The sequence below is a fragment of the Diabrotica undecimpunctata genome, chromosome 1, assembly GCF_040954645.1.
Source record: "Diabrotica undecimpunctata isolate CICGRU chromosome 1, icDiaUnde3, whole genome shotgun sequence".
Taxonomy (NCBI): Eukaryota; Metazoa; Arthropoda; class Insecta; order Coleoptera; family Chrysomelidae; genus Diabrotica; species Diabrotica undecimpunctata.
Genome location: NC_092803.1, coordinates 28,873,972 through 28,889,893, shown reverse-complemented (window position 1 = coordinate 28,889,893; position 15,922 = coordinate 28,873,972). Strand labels below are relative to the sequence as shown.

General features: G+C 31.5%; 1 protein-coding gene across 1 annotated transcript in view; it reads right to left on the bottom strand.

Annotated features, from left to right (window-relative positions):
• m (zona pellucida domain-containing protein miniature) overlaps positions 1-15,922 on the bottom strand; it is a 360,187-nt gene that overhangs the window by 260,223 nt on the left and 84,042 nt on the right. The window contains exon 2 of the mRNA XM_072540065.1: positions 3,725-3,813. Coding sequence (XP_072396166.1) covers positions 3,725-3,802 — 78 coding nt within the window. The 5' untranslated portion in view covers positions 3,803-3,813. The remainder of the gene's footprint in view (positions 1-3,724; positions 3,814-15,922) is intronic.

Below are 15,922 nucleotides of genomic sequence, written 5' to 3'. Positions count from 1 at the left end.
AAACTGACGATGCTAACTCTACGTTATCAAAAGCTGGGATGCAAAATAAAAATTCAGATATATTTAAATACCAAAGTTTATTTGATGTCTCATTAAACTTAACATTGTTTATTTATTTGAGAAAAAGAAAAGAGGGGCTAACAAATCCTGGAATAAAAATATACAAGATTTATGGAAACTACAACTTCTTTAAGCATATAATGGATTACTTCCCATACCAACTTCAAAATATAAAGATCTTGTTGCTTTGTGCTCTAGTAAAGCTGTACCAGATAGCCTCGTTCACGATAAGTTCTTTTTTTTTAAGAACTTTTCGTAAAAATTGAATTTTCTTTAGGAAAAAAATTTTCTTTTGTGAAAAATTTTTCTCTCTTATGCTATTTTACAAATCGATAGAGGAGTATTCATTTTATTTTTAAAAATGTTGGCATAAAGGCAACTGGTACCTTAAGGGTGTTATTCATGAATTAAACCTGTAATGTTTTTAAGTCAATGTCCGTGATTTTCTCCTTCATGCCACTTGAAAGTTTGTTAGTTTTTATGAAAAATTTTAATTTGAAAAAGTTGCCGAAAATTTGATCTTCAGCAAACATACCCTAGTTCAACTATAAATTTCCTTTTTTTTTGCTTATTTTATATGACATTTTTAGTACAGAAAAAGGCATACGGGATAAAATCGTGGTCGAAGTTAGTATTGAAATCCGACGGTCTAACAGTAATATTGCAGTTTTTATTTGAATATTCCCCACTCTTAACAAACACAATATTCGGAGGACGACTGTGAATAAAAGTTTTCTAGGGGTTAACTTTGTTTAACTCTTTTATAATTTGTAAATGTATATTTTGTATTAAATAAATCTAACAGATATTATTTTATTTACTTCTTGGTAGTATGTGTGATATGAATTCATAGATATTTTTGAGTAAAAAATGACATCTTAAGTAAAATCAATAAAAAAAAACGGGTGTGGCAGTCCAGTAGGACTGCCGGTGGAAGTTACACTTCTATACACGCATTCGCCGTTACAAATTCATTTGGGAGTCAATCTGCACAATCATTACATATGTAATGCTATAGGTAAGACATAGCAGAAAGAGAAACAGAATTAATAACAACTTACTAACAATTAATAAACAACTTTTGACCTGTAATAGGAGTATAGTAAATGAAGGATTGAATCAATATTTTGATGAAAATGTATATTTTTATTTTCATGTATGTATGAAAGGAGTTGAATGCAAAAATTTTTTTACACATACTCTGCAGTAAAATTCATTGTTTATTTTTTTATTAATATAATAATACAATACAAATTAAAATGCAATATTCATAAGTATTTAAAAATGACAATAATATACATAACTTTTCTACTTACGCATATATGTTTAATTTACCATGTAATAATATTAATAAAAAAGTCCTCCCCGTCTGGGAATCGAACCCCGGTCTCCCGCGTGACAGGCGGGGATACCAACTACTATACTACCGAGGACATGACACAAACCTATTTCAAAATTGACAGTTCTGGGTAATACAGTGATTTATTGAGATTATTATTTTGAAATACAAAAGACTAATATAATTATGAACATTTAATAAATAATACAAAACGTATCACATAAATAATAATATTAATAAATATTTTATTATATATATAATATTATATGTATATATATCTTTATATAATATATATAATATTAAAAGGAACATTTTTATATTCGAGAGAGGAAGAGAGAGAAAATATATCTTGTGTCTCTCTCCTTCTCATTATCTTACATATGTAATGATTTCACAGATTCACTCCCATACAAATTTCCAACGTGGAGCGCGCGTATAGAAGTATAACTTCAAAACTAATAACAGTCTCTTTATATTGATATTTAATCCTTAGTTACCATTTATGTGCATCTAATCAAAGAAATATACTTTGTTCAAATATCATTGTATAAACCACTTACAATGATCTTCAGATCAAATTCTTAAAAAACTTTGTATTGTAACTCGACCTAAATAAGGACCAGTAATTTTAACAACAATATAATACTTGAAAATGAAAGCTGAACAAAAGTTATAAAATATGGATTTGAAAAAATAAAAAATATATAAAAGCTGACGAAGTAAAAAAATTAAATGTAGACATTTTTTTAAATCACTCTCCTCTGAACTAATCAAAAATGAGTTACAATGTTTTTCATATTAAGTATCGATATACTAGCAAGTATATTGATAATTGCAAAATGGACGGTCGGGGAGGTGTAGGAAGAAATTCGAAATTTCCGAAGTGGAAATTGAAACCTCAAAATAAATTTATTTTAATCTAAAGTTCTGGTTAATTCACAGAAAAAATGGTAAATTATTATGTGGCAGAATATCCAGAAGCCTTCGCAATGGTGATCGCCAAATGGCACATAAAGAAGAAGAAGTACGCCTATTAACAACAAAATCTACAATCTAATGATCTACATACTACGAGTATATGGTAATAATGACAAATATATCACATTATATATCACTAATTTCTGACCCCGTACCTATTATTACGTATTTATTTCAAAATGTTCCAATGCACACTATTTTTTTGCCATCTGTCAGTAGATCCCGAAATTAATTAAGACCTTCGAAAGAAAGATAGATCATCACATAACTGTCAACATCAATTTAGGAAGAAATTTAGTGGTTTACCAAAAACGATAAATTATCATGTCATTATGGCTACTAAAAAATAAATGAGAAAATTTTGCCGCATAATCCGTAAATACAGAAACGGTTTTTAGAATGTGTTTGATAAAATTCAGCATTTATAGAATAAATTAAGAAGATGAACGTGGAATACTAATTTTATATTAAAATATAATAAAGTGGATTTGTATTTATTTTTTTTTTATTTTGTTACCATATATGCATATACAGGGTGAGTCATGAGGAACTTTACATACTTCTACCATATGTAGAGTCCCTCAGGGAGCATATCATGTGGCCACTAAAAAATGTCAACTCCTCTTCTTTATTAATTAACAGGGTGATTTGTGTAATTGACCATTTATTTCATTTTACTGTAGTGTTTATACGGCTTATTTGATTTTTTTAATTTTTGCATGATACAGTACACTACTATCAAGCATTCGACTGGTATTAGCTAAACTAAAAAATTCCAGGACTGGCTTTGGAAAAATTAATTTAAGGATTCGTATTAAATATTACACCATGTATAATTTTTTCTTAAAATGCAATAAGTGACTTTCAAACTACATAAATAGTCAATGAAAACGACAGATGCGACAATGTTGTCGCACTTTTATTAAATTTTTAGTGAACGATCAAATCTTACCAAAAATAGAACAACCATAATGAAGTATCAAATTATAAGGTATTAATTTAAACAAATGTTATAAATTTCAAACATTTTAATTGAAATGATAAACTGAGTCACTGCACAACAAAAAACAGTAACTACTAACAATAACGAAGAACAATTTAAAAAAAAAATGTGGAATCACAACTTGCTGAAAAACAGACAGAGTCGTGTCTACATAAAAAGAAGAAATAAAAGAAGATATTTTACGTGGTATTGGTGATTTATTGTTCACTGTATTTAATGAAGTATTTTCGTAATAAACAACACCTAAAATTTTAATGTATCTAAACTCAGTCAACGTTCCTAGCTTAGGTAACTTATTTGCGTTATGGTAGGTTATTGATTTATTTAATTTTATTGGTACTTACCAAAATGAGACAAAAAAATATGCATGGTGAAGGCACTGAACTGAGTCGCCTGAGATAGCGCGCAAGGCACCGCATCATATCTCGTGGCTCTGTAACAAAAATAAGAAAATAAATAAATGACAAATAGTTAAAGAAATACAGTGGATTTGGAAAAGAGTCGCATATTCAAATATTTTGTTTGTAAATATTAAGTTTGAAAAGTAATATTATTTTGTTTAAGTAATTCTTCCCCAATTTGACGTCTGACATGGATTTTTGTGCTGCTTATACTCTCTCTTCTTCGGCAGTAGCTTCCATGAATGTTATCGATTACAATAAAAAACTCGTCTTTATCTTCAGCTGTTCTAATTACTACTTTATACTGCTTAACATCAACAAAAATAATAAACTATCATTTTTTTTTTATTTTTTTAGTTGGAGAAGTTTAGGTACAACATATTGTTTTTCTTTTCGTGACATCTTACTTTGTAATTGAGAAAACTGAACGTATTTCACACACTTATGCAAATCAAACTAACTGAAAACTAAAATCAAGTTTAAGGTACGCAAGCCAGTAAGCGATATCAAACTCTTGTTTATTCATGCTCTTGTTGTAGAATTATATCGTCGGTTAAGTGTTAACCTGCTAACTTGATACCTGATACTTCTATCAAGTCAAAGGGCTCGAGATGATAATGCTTAAATCCTGTCAGGCCTTATCCTATCCAACCCTGGGTAATTGCATAGATAGTCACCGTTCTCGTTTTCAGCCTAACAAAATCTGAATCCGCAGTTTCTGTCAGTTTGACTTTATTTATGTGCCCCTTGAGGCAACGAGTCATATTAAGAGACCTACGGTCATTCGCAGATCATTCCTATCCATATTTAGTAGACCTTTGGATCTATTCTTCGAATTTTTGTGTATAAAAGCATTGGAATGTTTAAGAATCATTTTTTCGTACCACTGGTTAGGTCTCAATAGTTTCACCCAGTCCAATACAGTTATTTTGGCTGTACTTATTGCAATGCTAACCAAAGGCTATGGGCCTATTAATGTTTCTCTTATCCCTCTCCTGGCAAGTAGGTACGCTTTTTCTTTCCCTTCAATACCAGTGTGTCTAGGGATTACAGAGTGAACTTACTTTGTAACTTAGAGTAAACTTACTGTAACTTTTTAAGATTCGAATCAGATTCTGAAGACCGTTCCAAACTAACTTTAAAGTTAATTCGATTCCTTAACAGTGATTTAATGCTGATTTTAACAATGCAACGACCATTTACTTCTACAGGTTCTTCTTTATTTAATTGCCTTGGCATCTGAAATATCTCATATAATATAAAACTTAAGGAAGTGTTTTCAATACCTACAAATACAAGGTAGTTTTCACTATTTGTGTTTAAACGTTTTTCGATTACTTGTCTTAGGAGAAATATATTGTCCAGATATAATATGCCTTCTCGGAAGCCACTCTACAGGAATATCTTCTGACGCTACTAGTCCGTTATATGAGGGATCTATATTAAAAAAAAGTTCTGTTCCCCATTTTCCATGTTCTATGTTCTGCATTTCTGTGCTTTATTTGAATCTAATTTAGTTCAGTCGTCAGAGATTTGACCCCTAAAAATCATACGAACAAACTGAATTTTGCCGAGAATATCAACTACTTTGGGACCCTCAAAAAGATGCAAAAAGTAAACCACTTTTACTTCCAAGCTTCCCCTTAAATTTTCTTTTCGTAAGAGAGTAAAAAAGCAAAAAAAAAACGCAATTTACTAAGAATCTGTACGCCGTAGAAAAAATTGTTTAAATAAAAAATGTAGCTGAAATAATTTTGAACAAATATTTATTAGCACTTTTTATGTAGAAGGAACCGTTCTTTCTGAAACAACGCTTAAAGCGACAGGCAATTTTTGAATGTCAGTTGCGCGCGCGAAATCAATGTTAAATAAAACTTCTATCGACTCGATGGTAAAAATTCGATATCTTTTGATCAGAGCGTCCTATCGACAAAAATCAAAATGCATTTTTAAGGTGAAGAGTGCAGCCGTCGTATGCAATTTTTGTATTTTCCGCAAATGAAGTCAGTTTCTATAAATCTGTTCAATAAATAAACGTTGCGCGATTTTTGCCATTTTTTACGATTTTCCTGAGATCAATAAAATTTATCACTTTCATTAACCAATCGTAGTAAAATTTCCATTTTTAGAGACTAATCTTTAAAACCTACAACATGAAATTAAAATTTTGTCTTGTGGTAACAAATACGATGCCTTTGAAATATGACTAGAAAACGCAGAGTTTAACTTTTACATTACAAACGATCGCACGTCACGGGAAATGCCTACAAGAAAAGGGTTTTGGGATTTATACCAAACCTTTGGTATGTTGGCAAAACGTACAAGTGTAATTAAAAAAAAAACAGTTGCAGTCGTTTTAGATCGTTTGTAGGTTAAAGTTTAAATTCAGCTTTTTGTAAGCACATATCAAATGCCTTACATTTGTTGCCAAAACTCAAAACTAAAATTTCATGCTATAGGACAAAAATTAGGTACATCTGTGAACAAAAAAGGTAAAACAAACAGAAAACGTTGTAGATTTTGTTCCCAAAATAAAATTCTTCAAATGACATTGTACCATTGTAAAGAATGTCCTGAACAACCTAGATATTGTGTGGGAGATTGCTTCAATATTATCCATAAATAACATTTTTACTATTTTTGTTTTAGATTGTTCTTTTTCGTTTTATGTTTAATGGAAAAATGATTATCTTTTTATTGTATTAGTTTATTTTATTTTGTACTTTCTTGCAACACAAATATTTTCCTGTTTTTTTTATTTTATTGGGAAAAGTGCATTATTCTTTTTTTTTAATCTTAGAATTCAAATATTTTATTTACTGATTATTAACAAAATAAAGATTTTCTTAGCATCGTTTAAAGTTTCTTCTACATAAATTTTGGCCTAAACCACTCATAACAATGTATTTGTCACGGATCCGTGCCGATGAGCACTGCGTAGAAAATTGTTTTTGCGCATGGCACGGATTCGTGACACATGTCAAAATTGACATCTGAGTAATAATTTTATATCCCTTAATCCAAAAAAGACTTTTTCAATAAAAATGCTTTTGGGCATGTCTTAAATCAAAATGTAGCAGTGAAATGTTTATTAAACATTAATTTGGCGCGCGTAATTGACATTCAAAATCGTCGAGCGTTTCAAGCGTTGTTTCTGAGAAAACAGTTCTTCTTCTTTATGTGCCGTTTTCTACCGAAGGTTGGCGACCATCAAACGATAGGTTTCTCTGTTTTGTGCCGCATGTGTTATGTTCGCAGCTTCTGGTATTTGAAACCATTCTCTCAAGTTTCTCAGCCAGAATTTCTTCTTTCTGCCCAAACCTCTTCTAACCTCTTTAAGAAAACGGTTCACTCTACACAAAAAATGCTAATTAATATTTTTGTTGAAAATTATCTTAGCCACATGTTTTATTTAAAACATTTTTTTCTATGGGGTACAGATTCTCAATAAATAGATTTTTTCCGTTTTCCCCCTCTATGAGATTATGAGAACGCCAGAAAGTAAAAGTAGTAAACTTTTTTGCATTTTTTTGCCGTCCTAAAATTAATATTCTCGTAAAAAATTAGCTTGTTCGTATGATTTTAGAAGTTCATTGGTACTTTCTTCTCTCACGACTGGAGTAATTAAGAAAATTGAAAAAAAATTGAGCTTAAAAAGCCAGATATAATCACTTTTTTGACAATATTAAGACAGATAATTTATGGATAGTAGTAACTATAAATAGATAGATAATATGGACCCGTTTGTGACTCCGGAGGCTGTTAAATTAAAACCCAAGACAAAAGTCCGATGACTAATGTTAATATCACCTAAAAATATCTAATGACCTGTAAAACATAGCTGATGAGTTGTAAGTGGTACATGATTTAAATAAAAATTTATGAATATGATAACAAATATAAATAATCTCGAATGGGCAGTAATTCTTCTGTCCGTCTATTAATTATATTTTAGAATTCTATTTAGACGTTATCTCTAATGATCAGGAGTGTATTTTTTTATATAAATCTTAGTCATAAAACAAAAGATTTATCAGTGACTGTTTTATATGTTTTACGACAGTAGTTTTTGTTTTAATAGAACAGCAAAATTTTTATCCCAGTTCGAATTTATTTGTTTTACTTGGTGGCCTACAGCTTAAAAATTATTCTATTTTCACATCTTATTCTTTATAACTTTTATCAGTCTTCGTCCATTTTATGCATCATTTTTTACAATTTTAGCAGTTTATGCTTAGTAATTTTGGGTACACGTAAACTCATCACCAATTAGCATAAATATAATCTCGTACATAGTCCAAACTCATCACCGCCATAAAAATAGGGATTTGAAAATAGACCCAGAGAGATTGGTTAACTCATCACTGGTCTACCTGCACCCCGTGGAAGGTATAGACCATAAACCTCTTGCAAACCGATAAGATTTTGTAATTCGACAGAATAAATCTAAAATAAATGTATTAAACTCAAACGCAATTAATTGGTTTTTATTTGGGTATTGCACAAAATTTTATTGATAACTACCTAAAACTATTCGAAAAGAAAATTTTTTCTTCATTTGCCCTTGTTCCTTTAATATGGATAGTTAACTGCTCATTGATTATGTTTTGAGCCAACGCGGGCAAAAAAATGATTCTTCTTCTTCAGTCTTCAGTAATACAACTTTGGACATAGGCCTTCCCCAAATCAATCCAATGTCTTCTATTTTGCGCCACTTGCTTCCAGTTGTGTCCTTCGATCTTCTTAATATCATCAGCCCATCTCATTTGTGGTCTTCCACTGCTTCTCTTTCCTAACCATGGTCTCCATTATTGTATTTCGTGGTTCCATCTTTTATCCTTTAGTCTGGCATTGTGTCCTGCGAAGCTCCATTTTAATTTGTCAGCATGTTCTCCTGCTTTTACTTTCGTTTTGCTTCTAATCCCTTTGTTTGTTTTTTTGTCTATAAGTCTCACCCCGAGCATTGATCTTTCCATCGCTCTTTGTGGTTTTACTATTTTATCCATATTGGACTTGGTGAGTGTCCACGTCTGTGAACCATACTTGAGTATAGGGAGGATACATTGATCGTAAATTCTGGTTTTCAAATACTGTTCTATTTTAGTGCTTTTCAAGATCCAACTCAGTTTTCCAAATCCTGTTCATGCTAACCTTATTTTTCTGGTAATTTCGGCAGTTTGATTTTCTTTGTTAATTTTTATTATCTGTCTCAGGTAGATGTATTCGCTTACTGTTTGTAAATTTATGTCGTTCAATTTTATTTCTGGAATGTTCGGTGTATTTGTCATTATTTTTGTTTTTTCCAAGTTCATCTTAAGACCTACTTTTTCCGAAGCTTGAAATAGTTGCGTCATGATGGTCTGTAGTTCTTCGAAACTTGTAGCGAATATTACAATGTCATCAGCGTATCTTAAATGACTTCTTCCATTAACACTTACTCCTTATCTGCCCAGTTAATGTCTTTGAACACGCCTTCAATTCCAAGTGTGAATAGCTTTGGTGAGATAACATCTCCCTGGCGAACTCCTCTGTTGACTGGTATAGCTTTTATATAACCAAAGCTATACCAAAGCTAAAGCGAATAATGATAGTTATCAATAATAATTTCAAATTTCAATTGCAAAAGACTCTAAAATTGAATTGCCTTTTGTGGACTTGCTTAATTAAGTTCTTTAAGTTAACTGTACAAGATGTGTCTTGTAGACAAGCCATAATATTACTTCATTGCTTTACGTAGATTACCCTTTCTGATATTACATTTTTAGATTTCTGATTAAATTGTCAAAGTCACATTGTCACTTATATCAAATTCATATTTTTTAATCAACCGCGATAGAGTCTTAGTTATATCATTTCAGAGTTGTGTGTTTCACATAGGTACCCAAAAAAAATTTTAGATTTGAAGTAGATCATTCTAAAATATTGAATATCTCAAAAAGTATGCCAGATATTACTTACGTTGACTTTTCACCTAAGGATGTGACGCAAAAGATTTTTGGTTTTCTTTTTATTATGACAGTTTTACATCAGACACCATTTAATTAATTAAGTTTGATTGCTGGTTAAATTTTCTGAATTTTAATTGCAATAAGAATAAGAAAATTAATATTTACAAAACTGTTACATACAAACCAAAGGATGTATATAAAATATGTATGTCATTTAGGCATTATCCATTTGAGAAAAGTACGGTAATAATAAGTGTGAATCGGTGGAATAATGAAAAGATGGTTTTCTATTAAAAAACAGCCTAAATCATGCCACATGTAGCATCTCGTACAGCCGAAAATAATTTTTGGTGATAGACCAAAACTTTCCAGATACCTTTCCAAAACCAGATACTTTCGCTATTTTTCTTACTTTTGACACAATTTCCATGATTCGTGAACGGTGGTGGAGTGAAACATCGTGTATATTTAGAAGCATATTTAATTTTTTAATTTTTTTGCTCTTTTCACAGGATAAAGTTTTATCAAGTAGGCTTTGATCGTTTATAAAAGCCAGGAAACTGTACTTAAGCATTTTGATTCATTCTGCCATAATAAATTGGCATAATAAATTTTTTTGCTCTTTTCACAGGATGATGTTTTATCAAGTAGACTTTGATCGTTTATAAAAGCCAGGAAACTGTACTTAAGCATTTTGATTCATTCTGCCATAATAAATTGGCATAATAAATTTTTTTGCTCTTTTCACAGGATGATGTTTTATCAAGTAGACTTTGATCGTTTATAAAAGCCAGGAAACTGTACTTAAGCATTTTGATTCATTCTGCCATAATAAATTGGCATAATAAATTTTTTTGCTCTTTTCACAGGATAATGTTTTATCAAGTAGACTTTGATCGTTTATAAAAGCCAGGAAACTGTACTTAAGCATTTTGATTCATTCTGCCATAATAAATAGATTTCTAATTAGTTAATAAGTTGGGGATTATTTCCGATTTAAACGGAAATAGCACATGCTCACAAATATTTTCATTATAAATAATTTGCTTAAAATAATTTCTGAATTTTATAAATTACCACATAAATGAGAAATGTAATAGGTAACAGTCAATCTTCCGTATTAGAAACCTGCGCCTTAGGACAAAAATGCTGGTGATGAGTTTACCTATGTGAGGTGATGAGTTTACCTATCTCTAAAGGATGCCGGTGATCAGTTTACTATATCTGGGAGGGTCTAATAATTTTATGGGGAACAAGATAAAGTGATGAGTTTGTACACGTCCGTAATTTTATGTTGGGTTACTTAGAATTAAAACAGTTAATGCAACAAAATATTGCCTAATATAGAGCTTCCAAAAAATCATTGTTTTATACAAATTGGCAACGTGTTGTAAAATTTGCCTACATCTGTATGGCACAGGGAATGCAGCAAACATTGTAACGGGCATGTTCTATATAATGTAGACCTCTATGAATTAATGAAAAGTTATTTAACAAATGGATACTTTACCAGTGAAGGCTGTCCAGGTAATTGCATTTTTACGAGAGAGCTATAGTCAGAGGACTCTCGCCGATCGCCTACTTGTGACGCATTTTGCAGTCTCAAGGGTCGATACCGTCGATACCAGGAGGCCGGTAGCTACAGTCGACGATCAGGTACGGTTCGGCGTTTTTTTTGCAAAATGACATGTAAAATAACTACTAAAGATTATGGCAATTAATGATTTATTAAAGTGCGCTAAGTCTCACGTAGATCGACCAAATAGTTTGTAAGTTATTCAATTTGTTTATCCCGGACAACGAAAATTGAAACAACTGTACTTGCTCTAACAATGACTCTCGAGATAAATATTTTAAGTACTGCTGAACTATCAGTGACTGCCATGCAATAATCGAGCAGTTATTTGAATGGAATTTTTTCTATTGATGCATTAGTTTACGAATATAAAGAAATCGGTTCTAACTGTAGTTCTTTATTTTAAAAAATAAATTACAAGTTACATGCAAAAAGAAAATTGAGATATATCAACATGGCAGAACTGCGTTACATTTAGCCAAAAAATAAAAAAACTCAATCTTGAGAAAAATATCAAGCTTCGGTTCCTAAGTCCTTTCGAACAAGTTCGAAAGAAGAAAACGAACAAGATACTTTTAATAAAAACTTGTGCCGTGCATTAATATCTTCAAATATACCTCTTTCAAAATTATCCAATGAAAACTTAAAAACTCTTCCACAACTGTCCAAACATTCTCTAATTTATAAAATTGTTACAGAAAATATGCCGTAAGACGATTTCCCGAAGAAGCCATGCGAAGTGCAATGGCTGATGTTTTATCTGGAAAGTTTTCTATCAGAAAAATCGCTCCACAGCATGAAGTTAAAAAATCAACATTAGCTTTATATATAAAGAAAGCTAGAGAAGTAGGAATTGACAATACGACATTCTCTCCACATTTTGGTACATGCGAAGTGTTTTCTAATGAAATGGATGCCTCCCTTGCGTTGTATCTTAAGAGATGTTCAAAAGCGACTCGCAGATTAGCATACGAATTTGCCGAAAAAAAATAAAGTCAAATTTCCAGAGCCTTGGAAAGTAAACAAATTAGCTGAGAAGGACTGGTTTTACAGGATTTATAAGTCGACAATCTGAACTATTCTTACGAACAAGCTTAGCGAGAATTTCCAGTTTCAATAAATCTACAGTCGGTAAATTTCAAGGTAAGCTAGAGGAGATTCTAAAAAGGCACAGCTTCAGTGGATCAGAAATATTTAATTTGGACGAGACAGCCGTAACCAGAGTTTAAAAAACTTAGAAAGTAGTTGCTGCTAAAAGTCAGCATCAAGTTGGTAAAGTAGTTTCGCGTGACAGAGGAGAACTGATTACAAGTGGGTAATGTTGGAACGAATGGAATAGCACTTCCACCAGTGTTGGTGTTTTCAAGGAAAAAATTGGACAAACATAGAATGCTAAATCATATTCCAGAAAAGTATGGTGCAACCAGTTTAGTGTATTCATCTCAATGGATGACCAGTGAGAATGTTTTAAAAGTTTTAGAGCATTTTGTAACTGATGTTCGGTCTTCTAAATAACACCAAGTTATTTTATTAATGGATAATCATGAATTCCATTTATCTGTTTCTGCTATCGATTACTGAAAAGATAATGGAATTACAACTCTTCCACCCCACACATCTAACAAATTGCAACCATAAATAAGACTGTTTTTGGACCATTTAAAAGGTGTTTAAATTAACGAGTAGATGACTGGATGCTCTTTCATCCAGGGAAGGCATTATCAATTTATGAACTTGCACCAATATGTATGAAAGCTTGGGATTGATCTGCAAGTCCTTCCAACATAAAATCCGGATTTCGTTGCACTGGAATTTGGCCATTGGATAAAATTGTTTTTGGTGAAGAAGACTTTCTATGCTCGTTTGTAACAGACAGAATGGTTTCTTTAACATCAAAAGACCCCAATGTTTCTTCATTAAGTGAATTTTCAAATTAAAATGTTGAGGTGTCATCGCAATTCAGCCTCTCTGCACTGTCACTGCCCGACACCATAGTTCAAAGCGAGCGAAAATTAACTAGAAAAGGTCTAGTAAAAAAAACAACCATAATAGCAACCGATACTCTGGAATGCAATGCAATTGCAGAAAAGAAATTGAAAAAAGAGACACCACAAATTAATAAAAAAAAATAGAGATGGTAAGAGGAACGTAATAAGCGAGTCGTCTTCCGATGAGGAAGAAGTGATTACAAAGACTCATCTTCAGATTTAGATTTGGAAAATGATGAAGATCATGATGACGGCCTTACTAGACTTCCAGTTAATAGTTTCGTAATTTTTAAGGTGTTTGAAAAAAAATCAGTTCGACATTATGCCGCCAAAATTAAAGAACTTGTTGTAGATTGCTGCAACATACGAAGAAGTGATTGTAAGGTCACCAAATCCTTTGACAGATCAAAGTGCCAGATATAAAGACATGATATATTTTAACATTGATTTTTCCCAGTACACTTTACTTCAATAATGAATATTTTGTTTGTTTCATTGATATTTAAAGCTTTTTTTTGGCAAATAAAAACCTCCCGGTTAGTCGTTATAAACCCTAGGAGGGTTTGGACATATTACCTTAAGTATGTATATGCGAATACTTCATCCACATTGTTATATTTGTACATAACCTATGTAAATATATAGTGAGGAGGTATAGATTAATCAGTATGATTTCAAATTTTTAGATATTTGATATCCATGTCCACGCCCTAATTGTTTATTAAAAAATTGTCCAAACTCTCCAGGCGCTTCCCTACGTGAAAATAATATGTAACTTATACATGGCACAATAAAACAATTTCAGAACGTTTATAGTGTCAAAAGGTTATTTTTCTTCTTCATAATTCTGGCATATCTTTTTCTGCATATCATATTTTCCAGTAATTATTCATTGTGTAATTGTGTGTTCAATTTCAGCTGAAATAAATCACAAAAGATAACCCTATTTACATATTGGCAGTAAACACAGCATAGAATTTCCCATAAATAAATAAGTAATAATTAGACATGTAACTGCCCATAACGCGTATGCACATTAACGATTTTTTTAGTGTTTGTTGTCGGTAATGACGACGAGGAACTTGTTTTTCGTTTCTCTTTTGCATTTACTACCGTGGGTAAAGAAGACGACGAAAATTAAATCAAACACACTCATTAAATTTCTATTAATCAGCAATGATTATCTAAACAGCTCGATAAATCAGGCGTAAACCATTTCCAAGCGGCATATATCATGGTTTTATGTTGCCGGTGCGTACCTAATGATATATTCTTTTGAAGCAAATCGGAACGTTTAGGAGACACTAAAACATTTATTTTTATATGAGGAAGTTGGGTTACGAAACTGGTTCACGTAAAAAATAAATGTAAGGCTTTAATTTGTTTGTAAAAAACATTCACGTCTTATGTTGATTATTCAATTGACAGTAGTTTAAATGACGTCATCGTTTTTTTTTAATAGAATAACATATTTTTCTCTTTATTTTTACATTACATAACAATAGACGATTGCAAAAATTTATAATACTTATAGCCTAAAATGACTAGTTTATGAATTACAGATAAATGTTTTATCAGAAATTTTAAATCTAGAATTTTATTAAAAGAACTGGACTAATTCGTATTTAAATTTCTGTTAGCTGGAATAATTAATACAATACATTTAAAAATTTAATCAAATGTTCAAAGTGCTATCGTTGACTTTCTGGCAATAACCAAGACGGTTTCTAAATTCCTCCAACACTTCAGTTAATGTTTCTGGGCGCATTAGTCTTACCTTATTGAGAATTATTTCTCTCAAATGTTCCACACTGTTAGGCCTATTGAAGTATACTTTAGATTTAAGATAACTTATATATAGATCTGTTTAAAACGTTCTCCTACGTCTTCCGATACCCAGTTGCCACTCCTCTTGATTCATCCATAAATCTTCTTCTATGTATCATTTCATTTCTCTATTGATGCCTTCTCTCCAACAAAGGCGGAGTCTTCCTCTTTTTTTTTCTACCGTGAAGGGTCCATATTAAAACTTGTTTTTGGAGACGTTCTTCAGACATTCTCTGTACATGTCCGTACCATCTGAGTTTTTGGGTACCAATATCGTCTACTATTGTATGTTTTACTTTCATAATTTCTCTTATTCTGTTGTTCGTTACTCTTTCTAGTCTAGATTTTCCAGCTAAACGTCTTCAGAAATCCACCTCAAGTTTTCTCTTGTATCTTTCCTTTATTTGCCATACTTCACTACTGTAGGTATTTATACTTTTAATGATTGTATTATATATCTTGTGCTTGTTATTATTAGAGATTGATTGATCCCAAAGGATACTATTGAGAAGGGAAATTGATCTTCTTGCTTGGTTGTTTTTCTCCTCACTTGTGTCGTCTACGTTGCCTTTTTGTGTGATGATAATACCTAAATATTTATATGTGTTGCAATGTTTATTAACTTCTCCATCTTCCAATATGAGTTCCTGTTGTTTCCCGCCGATACACATATACCCGGCTTTTGGATATTGATTTTAAGTCCCCATTTTTAATGCTCCTCGATTAATTTTCGAGTCATGTACTCAATATCTTCATAATCTTGTGCTATCACTAGTTGATCATCTGCAAATGACAAAGTGTA